Source organism: Grampus griseus (genome assembly GCF_964374135.1).
Source record: "Grampus griseus genome assembly, chromosome: 3".
Lineage (NCBI taxonomy): Eukaryota > Metazoa > Chordata > Mammalia > Artiodactyla > Delphinidae > Grampus > Grampus griseus.
In genome coordinates this window covers 41,984,527-42,001,993 of record NC_139019.1, presented here as the reverse complement: position 1 = coordinate 42,001,993, position 17,467 = coordinate 41,984,527, and the positions used below count along the sequence as shown (strand labels likewise).

General features: G+C 38.9%; 1 protein-coding gene across 3 annotated transcripts in view; it reads left to right on the top strand.

Moving 5' to 3' along the window:
• Window positions 1-17,467, top strand: part of CDC20B (cell division cycle 20B) — a gene marked incomplete at both ends in the record, with an annotated part of 62,628 nt that overhangs the window by 24,119 nt on the left and 21,042 nt on the right. For all 3 annotated transcript variants that reach the window (XM_082650552.1, XM_082650551.1, XM_082650550.1), the window contains 4 exons: window positions 921-1,140; window positions 5,109-5,239; window positions 8,700-8,793; window positions 15,628-15,744. In XM_082650552.1, coding sequence (XP_082506678.1) covers window positions 921-1,140; window positions 5,109-5,239; window positions 8,700-8,793; window positions 15,628-15,744 — 562 coding nt within the window. The remainder of the gene's footprint in view (window positions 1-920; window positions 1,141-5,108; window positions 5,240-8,699; window positions 8,794-15,627; window positions 15,745-17,467) is intronic.

The window sequence follows — 17,467 nt, the reverse complement described above, 5'->3', positions numbered from 1 at the left end:
TGCAATCAATAGATGCTGGAATCTTTGATTTCTTCCTTAAATTCTTAGAGGTGACATTGCTGGGTCAGTACAGGTTAGGCACATATTTGAGGGCTTTTGACACACATTGCCAAATTGTCCTTTCCAGATACTAATTGACATTCCACCAGCACTGTATGCCAGTGTTTGTTTCTAGAACCTTCAACATTGGGAATTGTCATTTAAAAAATCATTGCTAACATCTCAATATTGTTTTAAATTTGCATTTTTGATTATTAATGAGCTTGAATATATTTGGGGCATTTATATATCTCTTTAATGTATTGTCTTTTTATGTCCCATGCTCACTTTTCTCTTGGGATGATAAACTTGTCTAAATTTCTATAAGAGCCCTTTATACAAAGATATTAACCTAACATGCCTGTCATTTTGTTAAAAAATAATTCATTTTCTGTTTGTCATTTGCATTTTAATTTCACATAACTACATGGCATGGCTCACCACTAAAGGATCTGTAAATACCAAACTCTTGGTGTTTCTCAGAGGGGATGGACAGAAGTTGAGCAAGTTAGGCCTCAGTTTTCCCATCTGAAAAATGGGATTGGACTAGAAAATTGCTATTTATTTACAGACTTTATGATATTTTATGCTTTTATGAAATTTTATGATTTTATATTAACATCTTCTATGATCAGTATATAGTGTTATTCAACTTCATATTTTATATTTGTATGTAATAGTAATAAGCATAAACATAATTACTCCTGAAACTGCTTTGGAATGTCTTCAGACCCTTGAGCAGAGGCTCTAAGTGTGGTATATATATATACATACATATATAAAATGTACTAGGTGAGTTGTTTATAATTCTCTTTTAAGGAATTTTAACTTTTGTATCATTGAGGCTACTATAAATCATGTATCTGTTTGTTGTTAAATAGGTATTTGATGCAGTTAATCCAACATACTCTAACTTCAAGAGCAATTTTGCGAAGAGGCTATCGGCTGAAGTTCCTGTTGCCAGTAGCCCAATTACCACAAGATGGCGGCAAAGCCAAACCAGGGATGTGGCAGCCCATTCCTTTGGGGGAGAGCATTCAACAGCTGACCTCCCAGAAACTGTGCTGAAGATAACTCCTGAGAAAGAGACCTTGATTCCAGGTGAGGTAATAAAAATGCCACAGGCCAGTTTTGAAATCTTAAAAAAAAGATGTATTCCTGAGAGAATCTTTGTCTTACAGAAATATCTGATGTCACATTTAGTCAACTGCTTTTCTCTTTTTCTCCCTTTGAATAAGAAATTTCCAGGGGCAGGGGGAAGGGGAGCCCTGAAACAAAACCAGAAGAAAGTATGTTGTATTTTAAGTGTGTCTCTGAGATTTGCATTGGTAGATTATCGCTTTTGTAAAGACTTTAAGTGTATAAATATGTGTATGTATACATATGTATACACACAAATATGTTTCTCTTATGTTTTGTAAAGTATAGAGTTTTTGATGACTCTGGTAAGATTCCTTGTCTACAACAGTCAGGAAAAAGATGTATTAGTAATGAAATAATTAGGTATGAAATAGAAGAAAAAGATGAAAACAGGAGAGGATGAGTGGAAGAGAAAGAGAAGGAAGGAAGAGGAGAGAGATGGAGAGTAGAGAGGAGACAGAGAGAGAGAGAGGAGGAATAAGAAGAAGAAAGAAGAGAAGAGATGAGGGGAGTGGAGGGAAACAAGAAGAGAGGGAAAGAGGGAAGAGGGAAGCAAAGAGAAGGAAAGATGAGAGTGGGACAGTCTAATGCCTGCCTGGGACAGAGATGGGGAATGGGCAGCAAAGCTGTGATCTGGTGGGCAGGGATCCAGGATTAACCTGTCAAAGCTTTGAAACACAAGCTCTCCTTCTAAAATATGTCTCATTAGCACAACTTTAAAAAAAATTTTCCCAGCTTTATTGAGATTTATTTATTTTGGCTGTGCTGGGTCTTTGTTGTGGCATGGGTTGTGGCATGTGGACTCTTAGTTGTGGCATGCATGCAGGATCTAGTTCCCGGACCAGGGATCAAACCCGGGCCCCCTGCATTGGGAGTGCTGAGTCTCACCCACTGGACCACCAGGGAAGTCCCAGTTGAGAAATAATTGACATATAATACTGTGTGGGTTTAAGGTGTATGACATGATGACACAATGCACTTATGTATTGCAAAATGATTACCACAATAGAGTTAGTTAACATTGCCATCACGTCACATAATTACCATTTTTTTTGTGGTGAGAACATTTAAGATCTATTCTCTTAACAGTTTTCAAGTGTATAATACAGTATTGTTAACAATAATCATCATGTTATACATTAGATCCCCAGAGTTTATTCATTTTCTAATGGGAAATTTGTGCCCTTTGACAGATACCTCCCCATTTTCCCCACCCGCTAGCGCCTGGCAACCACCATTCTACTCTCTCTTTCTCTGAGTACGGCTTTTTTAGACTCCAGGTATAAGTGATATCATACAGTATTTGTCTTTCTCTGTCTGACTGTTTCACTTAGCATAATGCCTTCAGGGTCTATCCATGTTGTTGAAAATGGCAGGATTTCCTTCTTTCTCATGGCTGAATAATATTTCATTGTATGTTTATGTACCCCATCTTCTTTGTCCATCCGTTGATGAACACTTAGGTTGTTTCCATATCTTGGCTACTGTGGATATCTCTTCAAGATCCTATTTTCATTTCCTTTGTATAAGTACCCAGAAGTGGAATTGCTGGATCATTGCTGATAGTTCTATTTTTACGTTTCTGAGGAACCTCCATACTGTTTTCCATAGTGACTGCATGAATTTACATTCCCACCAATAGGAGCACAACCTTTTTTATTCCCATCCTTCAGAAGCAAAACTTGACACTTAGTGATTTAATTTCTGTCCTTCCTTTTTAAAATCCTAGGCAATGTAATTCATTGTCTTATCAGCATGTTTAAGACAAATGGTAACTTACTGCCACTCTTTTCTCAATGACATTAAACACAGTGAGGCACCATAGTCCTGCAGATGGAAAGGGAGCTCAAATCATTTTTTTTTTTTTTGATAGGTAAGAAGTGGATTTATTTAGAGAGAAACACACTCCACAGACAGAGTGTGGGCCATCTCAGAGGTGAGAAAGGCCTCAAATCATTTTTAAACCAATGAAATTTTCCTGTAATAGTAAGTATCAACACAGAAAATAGCTGATTGAAACAGTAGGAGATAAAGGGTTGTAAGAAAGGTCATTCTTATGGCTATCTTCTGAAAGATGTTTTAATTGAGGGGTGATTTTAATGCTAATTGTATCAGAGGAATTTCTGGCTAAAATTAAGGGCTCCCTTTTCCTTCATAGTTCCTTAATTAATTAATTATTTTCAAATAAAGCATTGCATGAGAAATTCAGAATTCTAAGAGAGATTATCAGTCAAAATAATTTTACAAGAAAGTATATTTCATTTTCTATTAAGTTAATACTGCATATTAATCAGAAACATTGGTTTCTCAATGTTTTGCTGGTGGGGTTTCTTTCTTTTTGTTCCAGAAGGGTGAACACTGAAGACCCTCCCATCCTAAAAGGGATGTTTGCAGAGAGGTTCATTTGCAGTCATGCTCTGTGAACAAAACCTGAGAGTTCCTGGATTCCTTAGGCTGGTGGACCTGACCTCTTTGTTGATAACTGGGGTGATTGTCAGTACTGGCATCCAACTGTAACGTTTTATTTCTCATTTGAGGTTCAGAGAGACGGCTTCTTCTCCTCTTTACTTGTCTACAAATAGGACCAAACAAGGATGCATAATTTTGCAAGACAAAGAGTAAGATGTAAAACGTTGCAGAAGGGGCTTCCCTGGTTGCACAGTGGTTGAGAATCCGCCTGCCAATGCAGGGGACACGGGTTCAATCCCTGGTCCGGGAAGATCCCACATGCTGCGGGGCAACTAAGCCTGTGCTCCACAACTACTGAGCCCGCAAGCCACAAGTACTGAGCCTGTGTGCTGCAACTACTGAAGCCCGTGCGCCTAGAGCCCGTGCTCCACAGCAAGGGAAGCCACTGCAATGAGAAGTCCGTGCACCGCAACGAAGAGTAACCCCCCCTTGCCACAACTAGAGAAAGCCCGCACGCAGCAACGAAGACCCAGCACATCCAAAAATAAATAAATAAATAAAATACATTAAAATAAAAAAGCCTTTAAAAAAAATAAAACTTTGCAGAACATTTCATGTTTTCATCCCTCTTTCCTCCTTGAAATTAGATTTTGGATTCCTCCTTCCTCTTAGACTTTGGATAGCCCAGAAATTGAGGTGTTGGGCTCTAGGAACATTAGTGACAGTTTATCTAGCACACATTTGTCCAAATGAAGAAGGGATTGTCATATCGCAAAAGGCCAAGTTACTTAATCTAGTGGTCCCTTGGTTCCGCTGATGAACAAGTGATATAGCAGATATTTAGCTTTAGAAGATGACTTGTCAAAGTTTTCAGTGCAGTTAAGTATGGTAAAGGGCTTTCTCAGTTGTGAGAAGAGAATAGAAATGGACAGTAACAATGCAAATAACATTGACTCTTCCATGACTGTAACTTAGGAAGTATTTTACTAAAGTCATCTCAAACTAGCTTTACATCTTTGTGCAATAGGAAGAGGGAGAGGCAAAGTGATTTGCTTATGATCATGTAGTGAACGTCAATGATTGGAAAGCAAGCATCCCATAGTGATTTCCTGGCAGGATGATCACAGCCTGGGCAAACCAGGTACGCTTCGCTCCATCATTTTAAACTATTGAACTGTTTGTATCCATTCTTCAAATCCGCAAATGTGTCCTTTCCAGGCAGACATAAAGCATTTCTGCTGCTGCTGCTGTTGGGGTCAGGTCTTTAATCTTAGCATTTCCTCCTGGTTTTGGAAGCCATTGAGGCACTTTCTTACCCAGTGTTCACTTATGAACCCAGTGCTTTGCATAGGCCCTGTGCCGCCCTCTCCACCCCACCCCACCCAGGATTTTGCAGAGACCAGGGCCTGTATCTTCACATTCTGTTCTATGGTACATGCCAAGGGCTGACCTCCAACCAAAGGTTTAAAAGATTATATTGTTTTAAAAACCAAATTCAAAGCTAAATGTTTTTCTGGCAGGATCCTACAAAGAGCCACTGAAGACCCCCAACAAAGGAAGTTTTGAAACAGATAGCTCTGCTCTCCATTTTTGCAAGGCACCCCATGCACTGGACGGAGGCAAGAGGAAAACTGTTGCCTCAAAAGGCCAGGTAGGTAAAGAGGGAAAACTGAAGATCCCACATCTTGAGAAGCTCAGACAACTGAGTCCCAAATGTGAGGTAAGAGCTGGCTTAGCTGCTATGACAAATCAATAAGAAAATGATGGGTTCCTAATAGAAAAAAATGAGTCTGTGAAGGACATGAAAAGAGACATTTCCAAAAAGAAATAGAATACCTGGCAAATACACAAAAAAGTGTTTAATTAGCATCAGTCAAAAAAGTGAAAATGAGACTAACCATCAACAAGGTAAAGACTAAAAATAGAATAAAATTATACGTACTATGGTATGTTTCCTCTCAGCCCAAAGGTCTCTTGTACGATCATTTCCCAACTATTTGGAAAGTATGTGGTGACTTGGTCTGCCCTTTGGGGTGTCTCAGGATCAGTTTGACTCTTCGTCTATAAGATGGTCTTTTAAATATTTCCCTTATGTCTTTGTTGTTTTTTAGTTTCTCTACTAAGTTAATTTAATTCTTTTAAGTATCTTATTTATTATGGTTTTAAGATCATAGGAGTCTGCCCTAAATCCTTTGTGCACATTAAATATCAGTAGCATGTTTTTAGGTTTATCAGATCGCATGAAGAGCCTCTGAAGAAATCAATGTTTCATTTAGAAAACTTTGAACTAGGGATGTCATAGATTCTCAATTTAGGCAAAGCTACTACTCATTGAGTGTGTGCTTCCTGTGTTTGGCATATATATCTTGCTGGAGGAACAATAAAATATTGTGAATGTAAATTTTAATTATTTGAACTCATATGCAGTTGGAAACAAATGTTATTAGAGCAGGTCTTTTGCTGGGTGCTTATTGTTAGGTAAGGGTTTGGGGTGGGTGGATGGCCAAGGGGTTCTATTGAGGTAACTATGGGTGCTGTTGAGCTCATGCCCAGGCCCGGCTATTAACACACCTGTCCTTTCCACCCTCTAGTGCTGTTTGGAGTTTTTACTGCCCTGGCCATCACGACTTCCCTTTTCCTTCCCCTTGTGCTGTCTGGTAACTCGTGGCAGCAAAGTCTGTGGGGTCACGATGGTGTTGGCAAGTTGCTATTGTTATAGCAATTGTTATCCAGCCAGAACATCATCCCATCATCACTAAAGAACCTGGGCAGGGAATAATGGAAGGCTTTTTACTACTTTATGTAGAGCATTTGTTGTCATGACTAATTGGAAGTCAAACATCAGCAAGAACGGTGCAGATATAAAGTGAGGTCTTTTACCTCGACAGTAAACGTGTGTCTCATGTGGTCCTTAGAGATCACCTGGGGGGTGTTTCCGCAATGAGACCTGCCTAACTCTAGAGATTTCAGAATTCTCATATCCAGTTGGCTCTATGCCAAGTTGCTCATTAAAGTATTGGGTTGGCCCAAAAGTTCGTTTGGGTTTTTCCATAAGATCTTACAGGAAAACCCGAATGAACTTCTTGGCCAACCCAATAATAAGTGGATCTCACCTAGGGAAGAGTATCCCCGGGTATACTGAGCAGAAGCACACTGTCTGGGCAATGCCTTGGTCAGCTTTGAGGTAACTATGGGATTCTGAAGAAGTGAATCTGTGAAGAGTTACATTGAGCTATTGACCATCAGGTCATTGTAGGAATGTTATTTTATACCACTGCTTCTCAAACGGGGGCTACTTTGCTCCCCAGGGGACATTTGACAAAGTCTGAAAACATCTTTTTTTTTTTGTGGTACGTGGGCCTCTCACTGTTGTGGCCTCTCCTGTTGCGGAGCACAGGCTCCGGACACGCAGGCTCAGCGGCCATGGCTCACGGGCCCAGCCGCTCCGCGGCACGTGGGATCTTCCCGGACCGGGGCACGAACCTGTGTCCCCTGCATCAGCAGGCGGACTCTTAACCACTGCGCCACCAGGGAAGCCCTGAAGACATTTTTGATTATCACAACCAGGGATAGGTATCTAGTAGACCACAATAATGCATTACCTGCCAATAGTTCTGAAGTTGTGAAGCCCTGCTTTATAATTAATTGTTTTACTTTGAATACCTAAAAATCCATGATTCATTGACTGGCAATGCCTATTATGTGATACAATATCTGGGAAGAAACCCAAAATATCAAAATGATGCTCAGCAGAGAGACTTCTGTCTGAATTATGGTGATCCAGTGATTAAATGTATTGTTGTGAAAGAAATAAAAGAGAATCTTCTCTGTTTTAACTCTTTACTATTGTATTTCTAGAATAAGTACTTTTCTTTCCCTTTTTACTAATTTGCCCATCTGTTTTTGATTGGAGCTGGAAGTAAGAACATCAGAGTGCTCTTTTTATACTGGCCCAGAGAGATAGCAATCAGAGTTTTGTGCTCATGGAAATTTAGGCAATTTACTTAAGCTGTCTCTGACTTGATAGTCCCAGTTCTCATGGGTAAAGGTGTTAGTGGAAAAGGACCTTTAAGATAATAAGTTTAATCCCAACATATTACAGATGAGGAAAATTGAGGTCCAGAGAAAATCTCAGTAACAGACTGAGAGACCATCTCTGGGTTGGATGCTGAGAGGCACCCCTTGAAATAAATCTTTCTTGGGGAAAGTATTCTTACTAATACTCAACTTTATTGTTTTTTTTTTTTTTTTTTTTTTTTTTCGGTACGCGGGCCTCTCACTGTTGTGGTCTCTCCCGTTGTGGAGCACAGGCTCCGGACGCGCAGGCTCAGCGGCCATGGCTAATGGGCCCAGCTGCTCCGCGGCACGTGGGATCTTCCCGGACCGGGGCACGAAGCCGTGTCCCCTGCATCGGCAGGCGGACTCTCAACAACTGCGCCACCAGGGAAGCCCTAATGATGACTTTTTGAGGAATATATATGGAAATATTTTTGTTTGTTTGTTTTGGTTTTTTTTGCGGTACGCGAGCCTCTCACCGTTGTGGCCTCTCCCATTGCGGAGCACAGGCTCCGACGCGCAGGCTCAGCGGCCATGGCTCACGGGCCCAGCCGCTCCGCGGCATGTGGGATCTTCCCGGACCAGGGCACGAACCCGTGTCCCCTGCATCGGCAAGCGGACTCTCAACCACTGCGCCACCAGGGAAGCCCTCAACTTTATTGTTTTGAGGAGGTCTTTTAATTTCAGAGAGTACTAGAAATACGACATTTCAGTTCTTGCAGGCTTTGATGATGTCACTGGCATATGGTTGGTTTGTGGGCTAAAAGGATTTTTTAGGCCAGAAGAATAAAAGAGGATTTTATTGTAGCTGAGTGATACCCTCCCTCTGGAGTTGCTGGGGAGATAAGAAATAATATAGCAGTAAAAGGTTCAGCACTGTGTTTATTACACAGTGGTTAGCTAATAAATAATGGCAATTATTCTAGTTTTGGTTTCGGGAATGTGTAGACTTTGAACTTTGTAGTGAATTAGCAGCTTTAATTCTATACCATGCAACACATCTGAGATGTACACGTATGTTTCTGAATAAGTAATCTCTTTGTGTCTGTTTTCAGAAATGCTTAAACCAGCTATTATCGACCCAGAAAGTGGCTCAGCAGATTAATGGGAAAATGCAGCTCTGCGAGCAATCCCAATGCATTTGGAAAGGTATGGGCCAAAGATTTTCTGTTTGTCCTTCTTTCCTACCCTCCTCTCTCCCTGCCTCCTTCATTTCTTCCTTATCTTAAAATATTTTATTTTTATATTTATTAGAACAAACTCAACATTATTGTAAAATGTAGATAATTCTCGTGATCCTCTGTCTTAACCATCCCTACCAACACTTCTTATTTCCCAGAGGCAACCATCCTTAGCTCTTCCAGCTATACCCCCTGCTATTTACATCTATGTTCTAAATAATGTTTGTAAACTGCTTTTTTTTTTTTTTTACAATTTTAGACTTTATCACAACTTTCTAGCATAGTAAGAACTTAGCTCTCCTCCTGTTTCATTCACCTCCCTCAGTCTATTTATATTACACTTTTAAAGAGTAAAATTAGTATTTAACGTTTACATCATATTACTATAAAACTATTATTTCCTGTCAAGCCAAATAGTGTACTATAACTATGTCTCTTTTCTAGTATAACCTTTTTTTCCTAGACTTAAAAAGTTGCTTTATATTTTCATTTATTAGATACCTGTGAAATTATGACTGTTTTCCCTAAATGCTCCCATGTTTTGTTCCACAGCCATCAATAACATTTTCCACGTACCCACCCACATCAGTTCTTGTTTTCCTTGGTGGCCTCCTACCCAGAGCCTGCTGAACACGCTGCTCTCTTGGCCAGTCCCACAGTTGTGATTCTGGGACTTCTCTTCTCTGATGTTAGATCCGCTATTTCCAGGCAGCCATGTTGTGCTCCTTCTGGGTTTGCTGGTCTGAAAGTGTGCTTACTCTACTTTTACACTTGATTCATAGTTTGGCTGGCTACAGATTCTAGTTTCACTCAGAATTTTGTGAATAAAGGTATTGCTTTATTGCTTTCTGGCATCCACTGTTGCGGCTGAGAAGTTATATGATGTTGTGACTTCCTGTCCTTTGTATGCCACCTGCTTTTTCTCTCTGAATGCACATAGAAAAATCTCTTATCATTAGTGTTTTAAAATTTCATGATGATAAAGCTTCGTGTAGAATAAAAAAAAAAAACCTCATTATAACTGACAAGCCCACCGGTAGATCTTTTCAGTCTTGGAGACCTATGTCTTTTAATTCTTGGAAAGTTTCTTGAAATATTCTTTAGTAATTTCTTCACCTTTGTTTCTTTTTTCTTTCTTTCTGAAATGTTGACCATAATTGTTGGTCCTTCTGGATTAGTTCTCTTATTTTTTTCTATTCTATTTTTCATCTCACTTTTTCTTCTACTTTGTAGGTGGTTACCTCATTCTGTCCACTAGCCTTGAGATTAAAGTTTTTATTTTGTCTATCCTAGTTTTAATTTTAAAGTTTCTTAGACACTGTCAGGCCTCTCTTTCTCTCTCTCTCCCCTATACCCCTTCCTCCCTCCCTTCCTCCCTCCCTCCCTCCCTCCCTCCCTCCCTTCCTTCCTTCCTTCCTTCCTTCCTTCCTTCCTTCTCTCTTTCTCTCTCTCTCCCCTATACCCCTCCCTCCCTCCCTCCCTTCCTCCCTTCCTCCCTCCTTCCCTCCCTCCCTCCCTCCCTTCCTCCCTCCCTCCCTCCCTCCCTCCCTCCCTCCCTTCCTTCCTTCCTTCCTTCCTTCCTTCCTTCCTTCCTTCCTTCCTTCCTTCCTTCCTTCCTTCCTTCCTTCTCTCTTTCTCTCTTTCCAGCATCCTGTTCATGCTTCATGTATATACTATTTTCTCTTATTTCTCTGAAAAAATTTCACATACAGTTTTGGAAGGATTGCTCTTCTTCCTGAATTGTCTTTCTTTGCTTAGCTCCTCCCACAGTAGTTTTGGTTTCCCTCTTTCAGAGTGAAGAAAGCTTCAGTGAAGCTTACTGAAATGTGTGGTGTTCTGGAAATAGCACTAAGGTAAAGACCTGTGACCTGCCAAATGCACTATGACAATTTTCACTCTATCTGTTTTTGCTGGTGCTCTTGAGTTAAGAGGCTGTCATTTTTTTGGTTTATTCAGGGAGTAAACATCTGGTTTCTTTTGACATGTGCACATGTGTGTATGTACAGGGTGTTTGTGTGTGTGTGTGTGTGAACTTGACAGTCTTATAACCAAACTCATCTCATTCTAGACCTTCCCTGTGCCTCTGAGCCCTGACCCCTTGTGGGGTTTCTGCAAGACAAATCAGCTTGCTTCTCTTCACCATGGCCCCTCTATAGGCACTTGAGGGTCATTTCTTATGTTCCTCCTGGTCAGTTATCAAACCTTTATCAATTTGGCAGAAAATTACCGTAATGTCTTCGTACTGCTATTTCACTCCCATACTCTTTGTTCTTATATCTTCACACCTTAAAAAAGTCATTTGCTGTCATTCTAGTGAGGTTGAAAATAGGAGGCAGAGGAAATACACTTACGTGGCCATTCTTCGGACTTGACTTGCAAGTCTGTTGCTCTGCTTTAGATAGATGACTTTGGTGGCAGCACTGAGGAAGATTTGAAGGGGCGGGCTGTTGGAAGCAGAGTCTAATTGAAAGGAATGTTCTATGAAGGGCTCTGTTCTTAATTCTTTTAAGAGGATTTAAAGTGTGAAACAGATTCCACATAAGCCAGGTAACTACTCTTAGGCATGTGGATCACTGGGACAAATTTTATCCAGGTGCTGTGCATATGAAGTATTTCTTCATGCCTCACCCATATTTGCTAAGACTCTGAAACCTCACAGTAGGCACCTCCTGTGCCTTGTAAGTATACCTATCGGGGCCAAAGCTGGTAGAAATCTTTGGGTGGTGATGTCATGTGTGCATCAGGGCGACTCTGCAGCCATGCAGTGGGGAGATATTGCTACTGTGGCAGTTTCTAGAAGGTCCTCCTTCCATGCTGCATTCAGTGCTCCCAAAGTCAAATTTACCCTGCACCCCATGTGTTCTCCTTCCTACTTCCTCTTTCCATCTTGGAAGCCTTTGTGTCATTCATGAGATTGTTATCATAGTTGGAAAATAATTGATTAGGAGCCTAGCTCTGTGAGAGAAACTTAAGAGAACTAGTGGTTGAACTCATAAATGCCAAGGAAACTTGCCTGTTAAATTTCCCTCTGGGATAAGATAACTTTGTGCATGTGTATTTTTCATGCCTCTGTTTCCCAGCAGTATAAAAGGGACAAAAACAGAGTTAGATGCATAAAAATAGGCAGAAAAAGTTTAAGGCCTGCTGAATATTCTTTTGGGAGGTTTGGGAATGTACAGTTGGATGAATGAGTGAAACTTATCCTTTACTTCTTTATTTTAGAGTTATAATTTCTTAAAAGCAAAATAAAATATCTGGGGACACGTCTTACCTTAGCTCTCCCATTTCTTCTGATCTCATCAGCAACAAGTTTGTGTTTCTGTAACATGCTGAAGATATGATGTAGAATAGAAATTGTATATTCTATAAAGGCAGAAAGAATGTACCTGTATTATTTTGTTATCCTAGGAAATCTATCTATCTCTGTGTATCTATGTATTTATCTATCTGTCTACAATCTATCCATCCATCCATCCTATTTTTTAGGAAGTTTTGATTCACAGCAAAATTGAATAGAAAATACAGAGAGTGCTCCTATATCCCTGCCCCAACACATGCACAACTTCCCCCGCTACCAACATCCCACACTAGAATAGTACATTTGTTATCATCAATGAACGTACATTGACACACTGTTATCGCCCAAAGTCCATAGTTTACATTAGCTTTCACTCTTTGTGTTGAGTATTCTATGGATTTTGACAAATGTGTAATGACACGTAGCCACCGTTATAACAGCACGTAGAGTAGTTTCACTGTTTTAAAAATCCTTTGTACTTCACGTATTCATCTCTCCCTCTTCCTCTAACCCTGGCAAACTTTTCACTGTATCCATAGTTTTGCCTTTCCTAGAATGTCATTTAGTTGGAATCATACAGTGTGTAGCCTTTTCAGATTGGCTTCTTTCATTTAGTAATATGCGTTTAAGTGTCCTCCATGTCTTCTCATGGCTTCATAGCTCATTTCTTTTTAGCACTAAATGATATTCTATTGTCTGGATGTACCACAGTTTATTTATCCATTCACCTATTCAAAGACATCTTGGTTGCTTCCAAGTTTTGGCAATTACGAATAAAGCTGCTATAAACATCTGTGTGACGGTTTCTCTGTGGACATAAGCTTTCTACTCACTTGGGTAAATACCAAGGAGTGCGTTTTCTGGATTGTATGATAAGAGCATATTTAGTTTCATATGAAACCTCCAAACTGTCTTCCAAAGTGGCTGTTCCATTTTGCATTCCCACCAGCAATGAATGAAAGCTCCTGTTGCTCCACATCCTTGCCAGAATTTGGTGTTTGTCAGTGTTTTGGATTTTGGCCATTCTAACAGATGTGCAGTGGTGTCTCATTATTGTTTTAACTTGCAATTCTCTAATGAAATATGATGTTGAGCACATTTTCTTATGCTTATTTGCCATCTTCTTTGGTGAGGTGTCCAGATCTTTTGCCCATTTTTAAATTGAGTTTTTTGTTTTCTTATTGTTGAGGTTTAAGAGTTTCTTTGTATGTTTTGGATAACAGTCCTTTATCACATATGTTTTTTGCAAATATTTTTTCTCAGTTTGTGGTTTATCTTCTCATTCTTTAGATATGTCTTTTGCAGAGCAGAAGTTTCTAATTTTAATGAAGTCCAGCATATCAGTGATTTCTTTCATGGATCATGCTTTTGGTGTTGTATTTAAAAAGTCACTGCCAGGGAATTCCCTGGCGGTCCAGTGAATTAGGACTCAGTGCTTTCTCTGCCATGGGCCCGGGTTCAATCCCTGGTCGGGGAACTAAGATCCTGTAAGCTGTGTGGTGTGGCCAAAAAAAAAAAAAAAAAAAAGTCACTGCCAAAACCAAGGACATCTAGATTTTCTCCTGTGTTATTTTCTAGGAGTTTTATAGCTTTGTGTTTTACTTTTAGGTCCACGATCCATTGTGAGTTATTTTGAGAAGGGTATAAGGTCTGTGTTTAGATACATTTTTTTAAATTGAAGTATAGTTGATTTATAACATTGTGTTAGTTTCAGGTGTACAGCAAAGTGATTTGATTATTCTTTTTTCCAGATTGCATGTGGATGTCCAGTTGTTCCAACACCATTTGTTGAAAAAACTAACTTTTCTCCATTGTATTGCCTTTGCTCCTTTGTCAAAGATCCGTTGACTGTATTCGTGGGGCTCTATTTCTGGGCTCTCTATTCTGTTCCATTGATCTATTTATCTGTTCTTTTGCCAGTACTACACTGTCTTGATTACTGTAGCTTTTTAGTGAGTCTTAAAGTTAGATAGTGTAGGTCCTTCAGCTTGGTTCTTCTCCTTCAATATTGTGTTGACTTTTCTCCATATACGCTTTTAAAATCAGCTTGTCAGTGTCCACGAAATACCTTGTTGGGATTTTAACTGGTATAGCACTGAATCTATAAATCAAGGTGGAAAGAGCTAACATGTTAATAATACTGTACCTGGAATACATGTACCTGTAATATGTCTTCATTTATTTAGCTTTTCTTTGATTAGAGTTTTGTAGTTTTCCTTGTATAGATCTTGTACATATTTTGTTAGATTTATACCTAAGTTTTTCATTTTTGAGGTACTTATATAAATGGTATTGTGCTTTTAATTTTAAATTCCAATTGCTTATTGCTGGTATATAAGAAAGCAGTTGACTTTTGTATATTAATCTTATATCTTTCTATAATCACTCATTAGTTCCAGGAGTTTTTTGTTGATTCTTTGGGTATTGCTTTTTTTTTTTTAATATAGAACATTATGTTAGCTTCAGGTGTGCAATGTAATGATATATTTGTATATATTGCAAAATGATCACCATAATAAGTTTAGTTTACAACTGTCATCAGATATAGTTACAGAATTTTTTTCTTGTGTTGAGAACTTTTAAGATCTACTTTTTAAGCAACTTTCGAAGATGCTGTACATGCTGTACATTAAATTCTCATGACATTTATTTTGTAACTGGAAGTTTGTACTTGATTTTTTTTTTGAACCTTTATCAGCAGTGCTTGAGTATGTATTTCTAGTAACCTTGTAGTTCTGCCCACAACTGCAGGTTTTCATAGCTAATGTTGCAACTATGAGTAACAATCTGGCTTCTTGGTATAGCATTGTGAAGCTCTCATTCTTTTATTAGAAACCATGTGGTCCTAGGACCACAAGTTACCTGGGTGGGGCTCATTTCCTGTTGATCATGTCATTCTCAGTTTGATTACAAGCCAAGTGGTTGGAAAGATGAAAAGACAGTGGCTTATGGTTTAGGCTTAGTGGGGTCATTTGATGAGAAGTAAAACTGAGCACAGGATAGAACCTTGAATTCAGATAGTCATGGGTAACACTAGCCAAAAGTAACTCTGTGTGCTCTGGTACAGAAACAGTGAGAGAAAGAGCCAAAATCAATGACTCAACAGTCTTATTGACAATGACTCAGTGTAGGGCTTAGGTCTATTAGATAATTGTTGATGTTATAGATACATGGATATGTGAACATTACTTTGGTTTTAAAATCTCAAGTGACAGAATAAATATTCAAAGCATGATGTAGTGTCTCTGTGTGCTCCCCGCAAAATCTGTCATTACATTTAGGCCTGGTATTCATGTGCTTTTTATTAGAAAATGTCAATGAATATTTTTTAAAAAATTGTTTAAATTAATACTGAAGTCTTTTTCTTCCTTTCCTCCCCCTGCAACTTATAATTCAATTTTATCATGATGACCACTTTGTTTTTCACCCACTTATCTCTTAATACCTGCAAGGATAAAGATTTTGTTTTCAGGATTATAGTGTAGAACTGTTCATTTCTTGTAGGCTGCAGTGATGGAGTCAGAGATGAATACTTCCACATTCAAAGGTTCAGTGATATAAACTATTCCATACTCCAACCAGAGGTGAAGATTCATCTTACCGCTCTTCGAAATGACTATTGTAAGTTATTGCTTAGATCATGAATTGAAAAGTTGAAATGACAAAATGTATTCTGTGCTCTGGCATAAACTTGAAATTTTATTCTGGAAGAACCAGATAGCCTTGTGCCTCATGCTTAAATGGTGTACCATCAAAATATGGTTAATATAGTGGTTTTTTCATTGTGGAATTTTCATGTTCAGGAATGGGTATTGTTGGTCTTGGTGAGGCACAAGAACTACACATTATGTTTTACTGTATTAGAATGAAGTGTATACTACCAAACGTAAAATAGATAGATAGTGGGAAGTAGATGCATAGCACAAGGAGATCAGCTAGGTGGTTTGTGACCACCTAGAGGGGTGGGATAGGGAGGGTGGGATAGGGAGGGTGGGAGGGAGGGAGACACAAGAGGGAAGAGATATGGGAATATATGTATATGTATAACTGATTCACTTTGTTATAAAGCAGAAACTAACAAGCCATTGTAAAGCAACTATACTCCAATAAAGATGTTAAAAAAAAAAGAATGAAGTGTATAAATGGTGGCCTGTTCTTATTCTTATATATTATTTATTTATTTATTTATTTACACTCACAACTTTTATTTTTTATTAAAATTTTTTTTATTGGAATATAGTTGATTTACAATGTTGTGTTAGTTTCAGGTGTAGAGCAAAGTGAATCTGTTATACATATACATATATCCATTCTTTTTGCTTATATTTTAAACATGGATAAATCTTGACAAACAACCACATTGGCTCTTTGTCTCTAGCTTCTTCTTATGTCACTAGCTTGTGATCTAGTTGGGAAGATGGGACTAACCCACATTGACCTGCTACCAACATGCCAATGTAGAGTATAAATAATAAATTGTGGGGTTTAAGGAGTTATAAGGACTATAAGTAGTTTGCTCATCTTTGGATTTGTTCAGAAAGGTTTTGTGGAGACATTCAGACTTGAGATGGATCTTAAAAGATGAGTAGGACTTGGAGGAGTGGAAGAGAGATGATAGAGCATCTTCAGTGGTGTTAGCAGCATGAACAAAGGCAGGATGTTGGTAATTCATGGTAATTAATGGCAATGAAGAGGATACACTGGGGACTAGTGAATAGGAGGTGGATGCAGATTATGGATATATTTCAAATCCTGATGTAGATTTTTAGATTTGTTGTGGGAATTCTCAACTAGGAGAAATATCAAAGGAAAATTCATGGCAGAGTATGCAGAATGCATTTAGCAGGAGAGCTACCAAAAAGTAAGAGACTGTTTTCTCTCCATGAGGAAAACTATATGGGAAGAGGGACAAGTTTAAGATTATTCCACATTTTGAAGCAGGGGAAGGATGGTGTCACTGAGAAGACAAGTTAGCAGGAGAAGTCATGTGAGGAGGGAAGATTATTCTTGCAATATTACACTTGAAGAGGCAGTGAGATATACAAGATTTTCTGGCAGGTTATTAGAAATGAGGTTTGTAGTTGAAAGAGGGGAAAGGCTAGAGTGTAGGTCAGATGAGTATGATTGAAGTTGAGAGCCCTGGTGAGCTCTCCTGGTGAGGGAGAAAGGAGCAGAGGGAAGAGGTCTGCTTCTCGGGAGCATTCACAGAGAGGAATGAGCAGGAAAAAGCAAAATCATTAAAGGGAACAGTTCTCCTACCATTCTCCTCCTATACCTCTAAGAGAATTTATTGCCATGACTAATAAAAATTGAAGAATTCATTTCAATAGATGTTTAAAAAGTA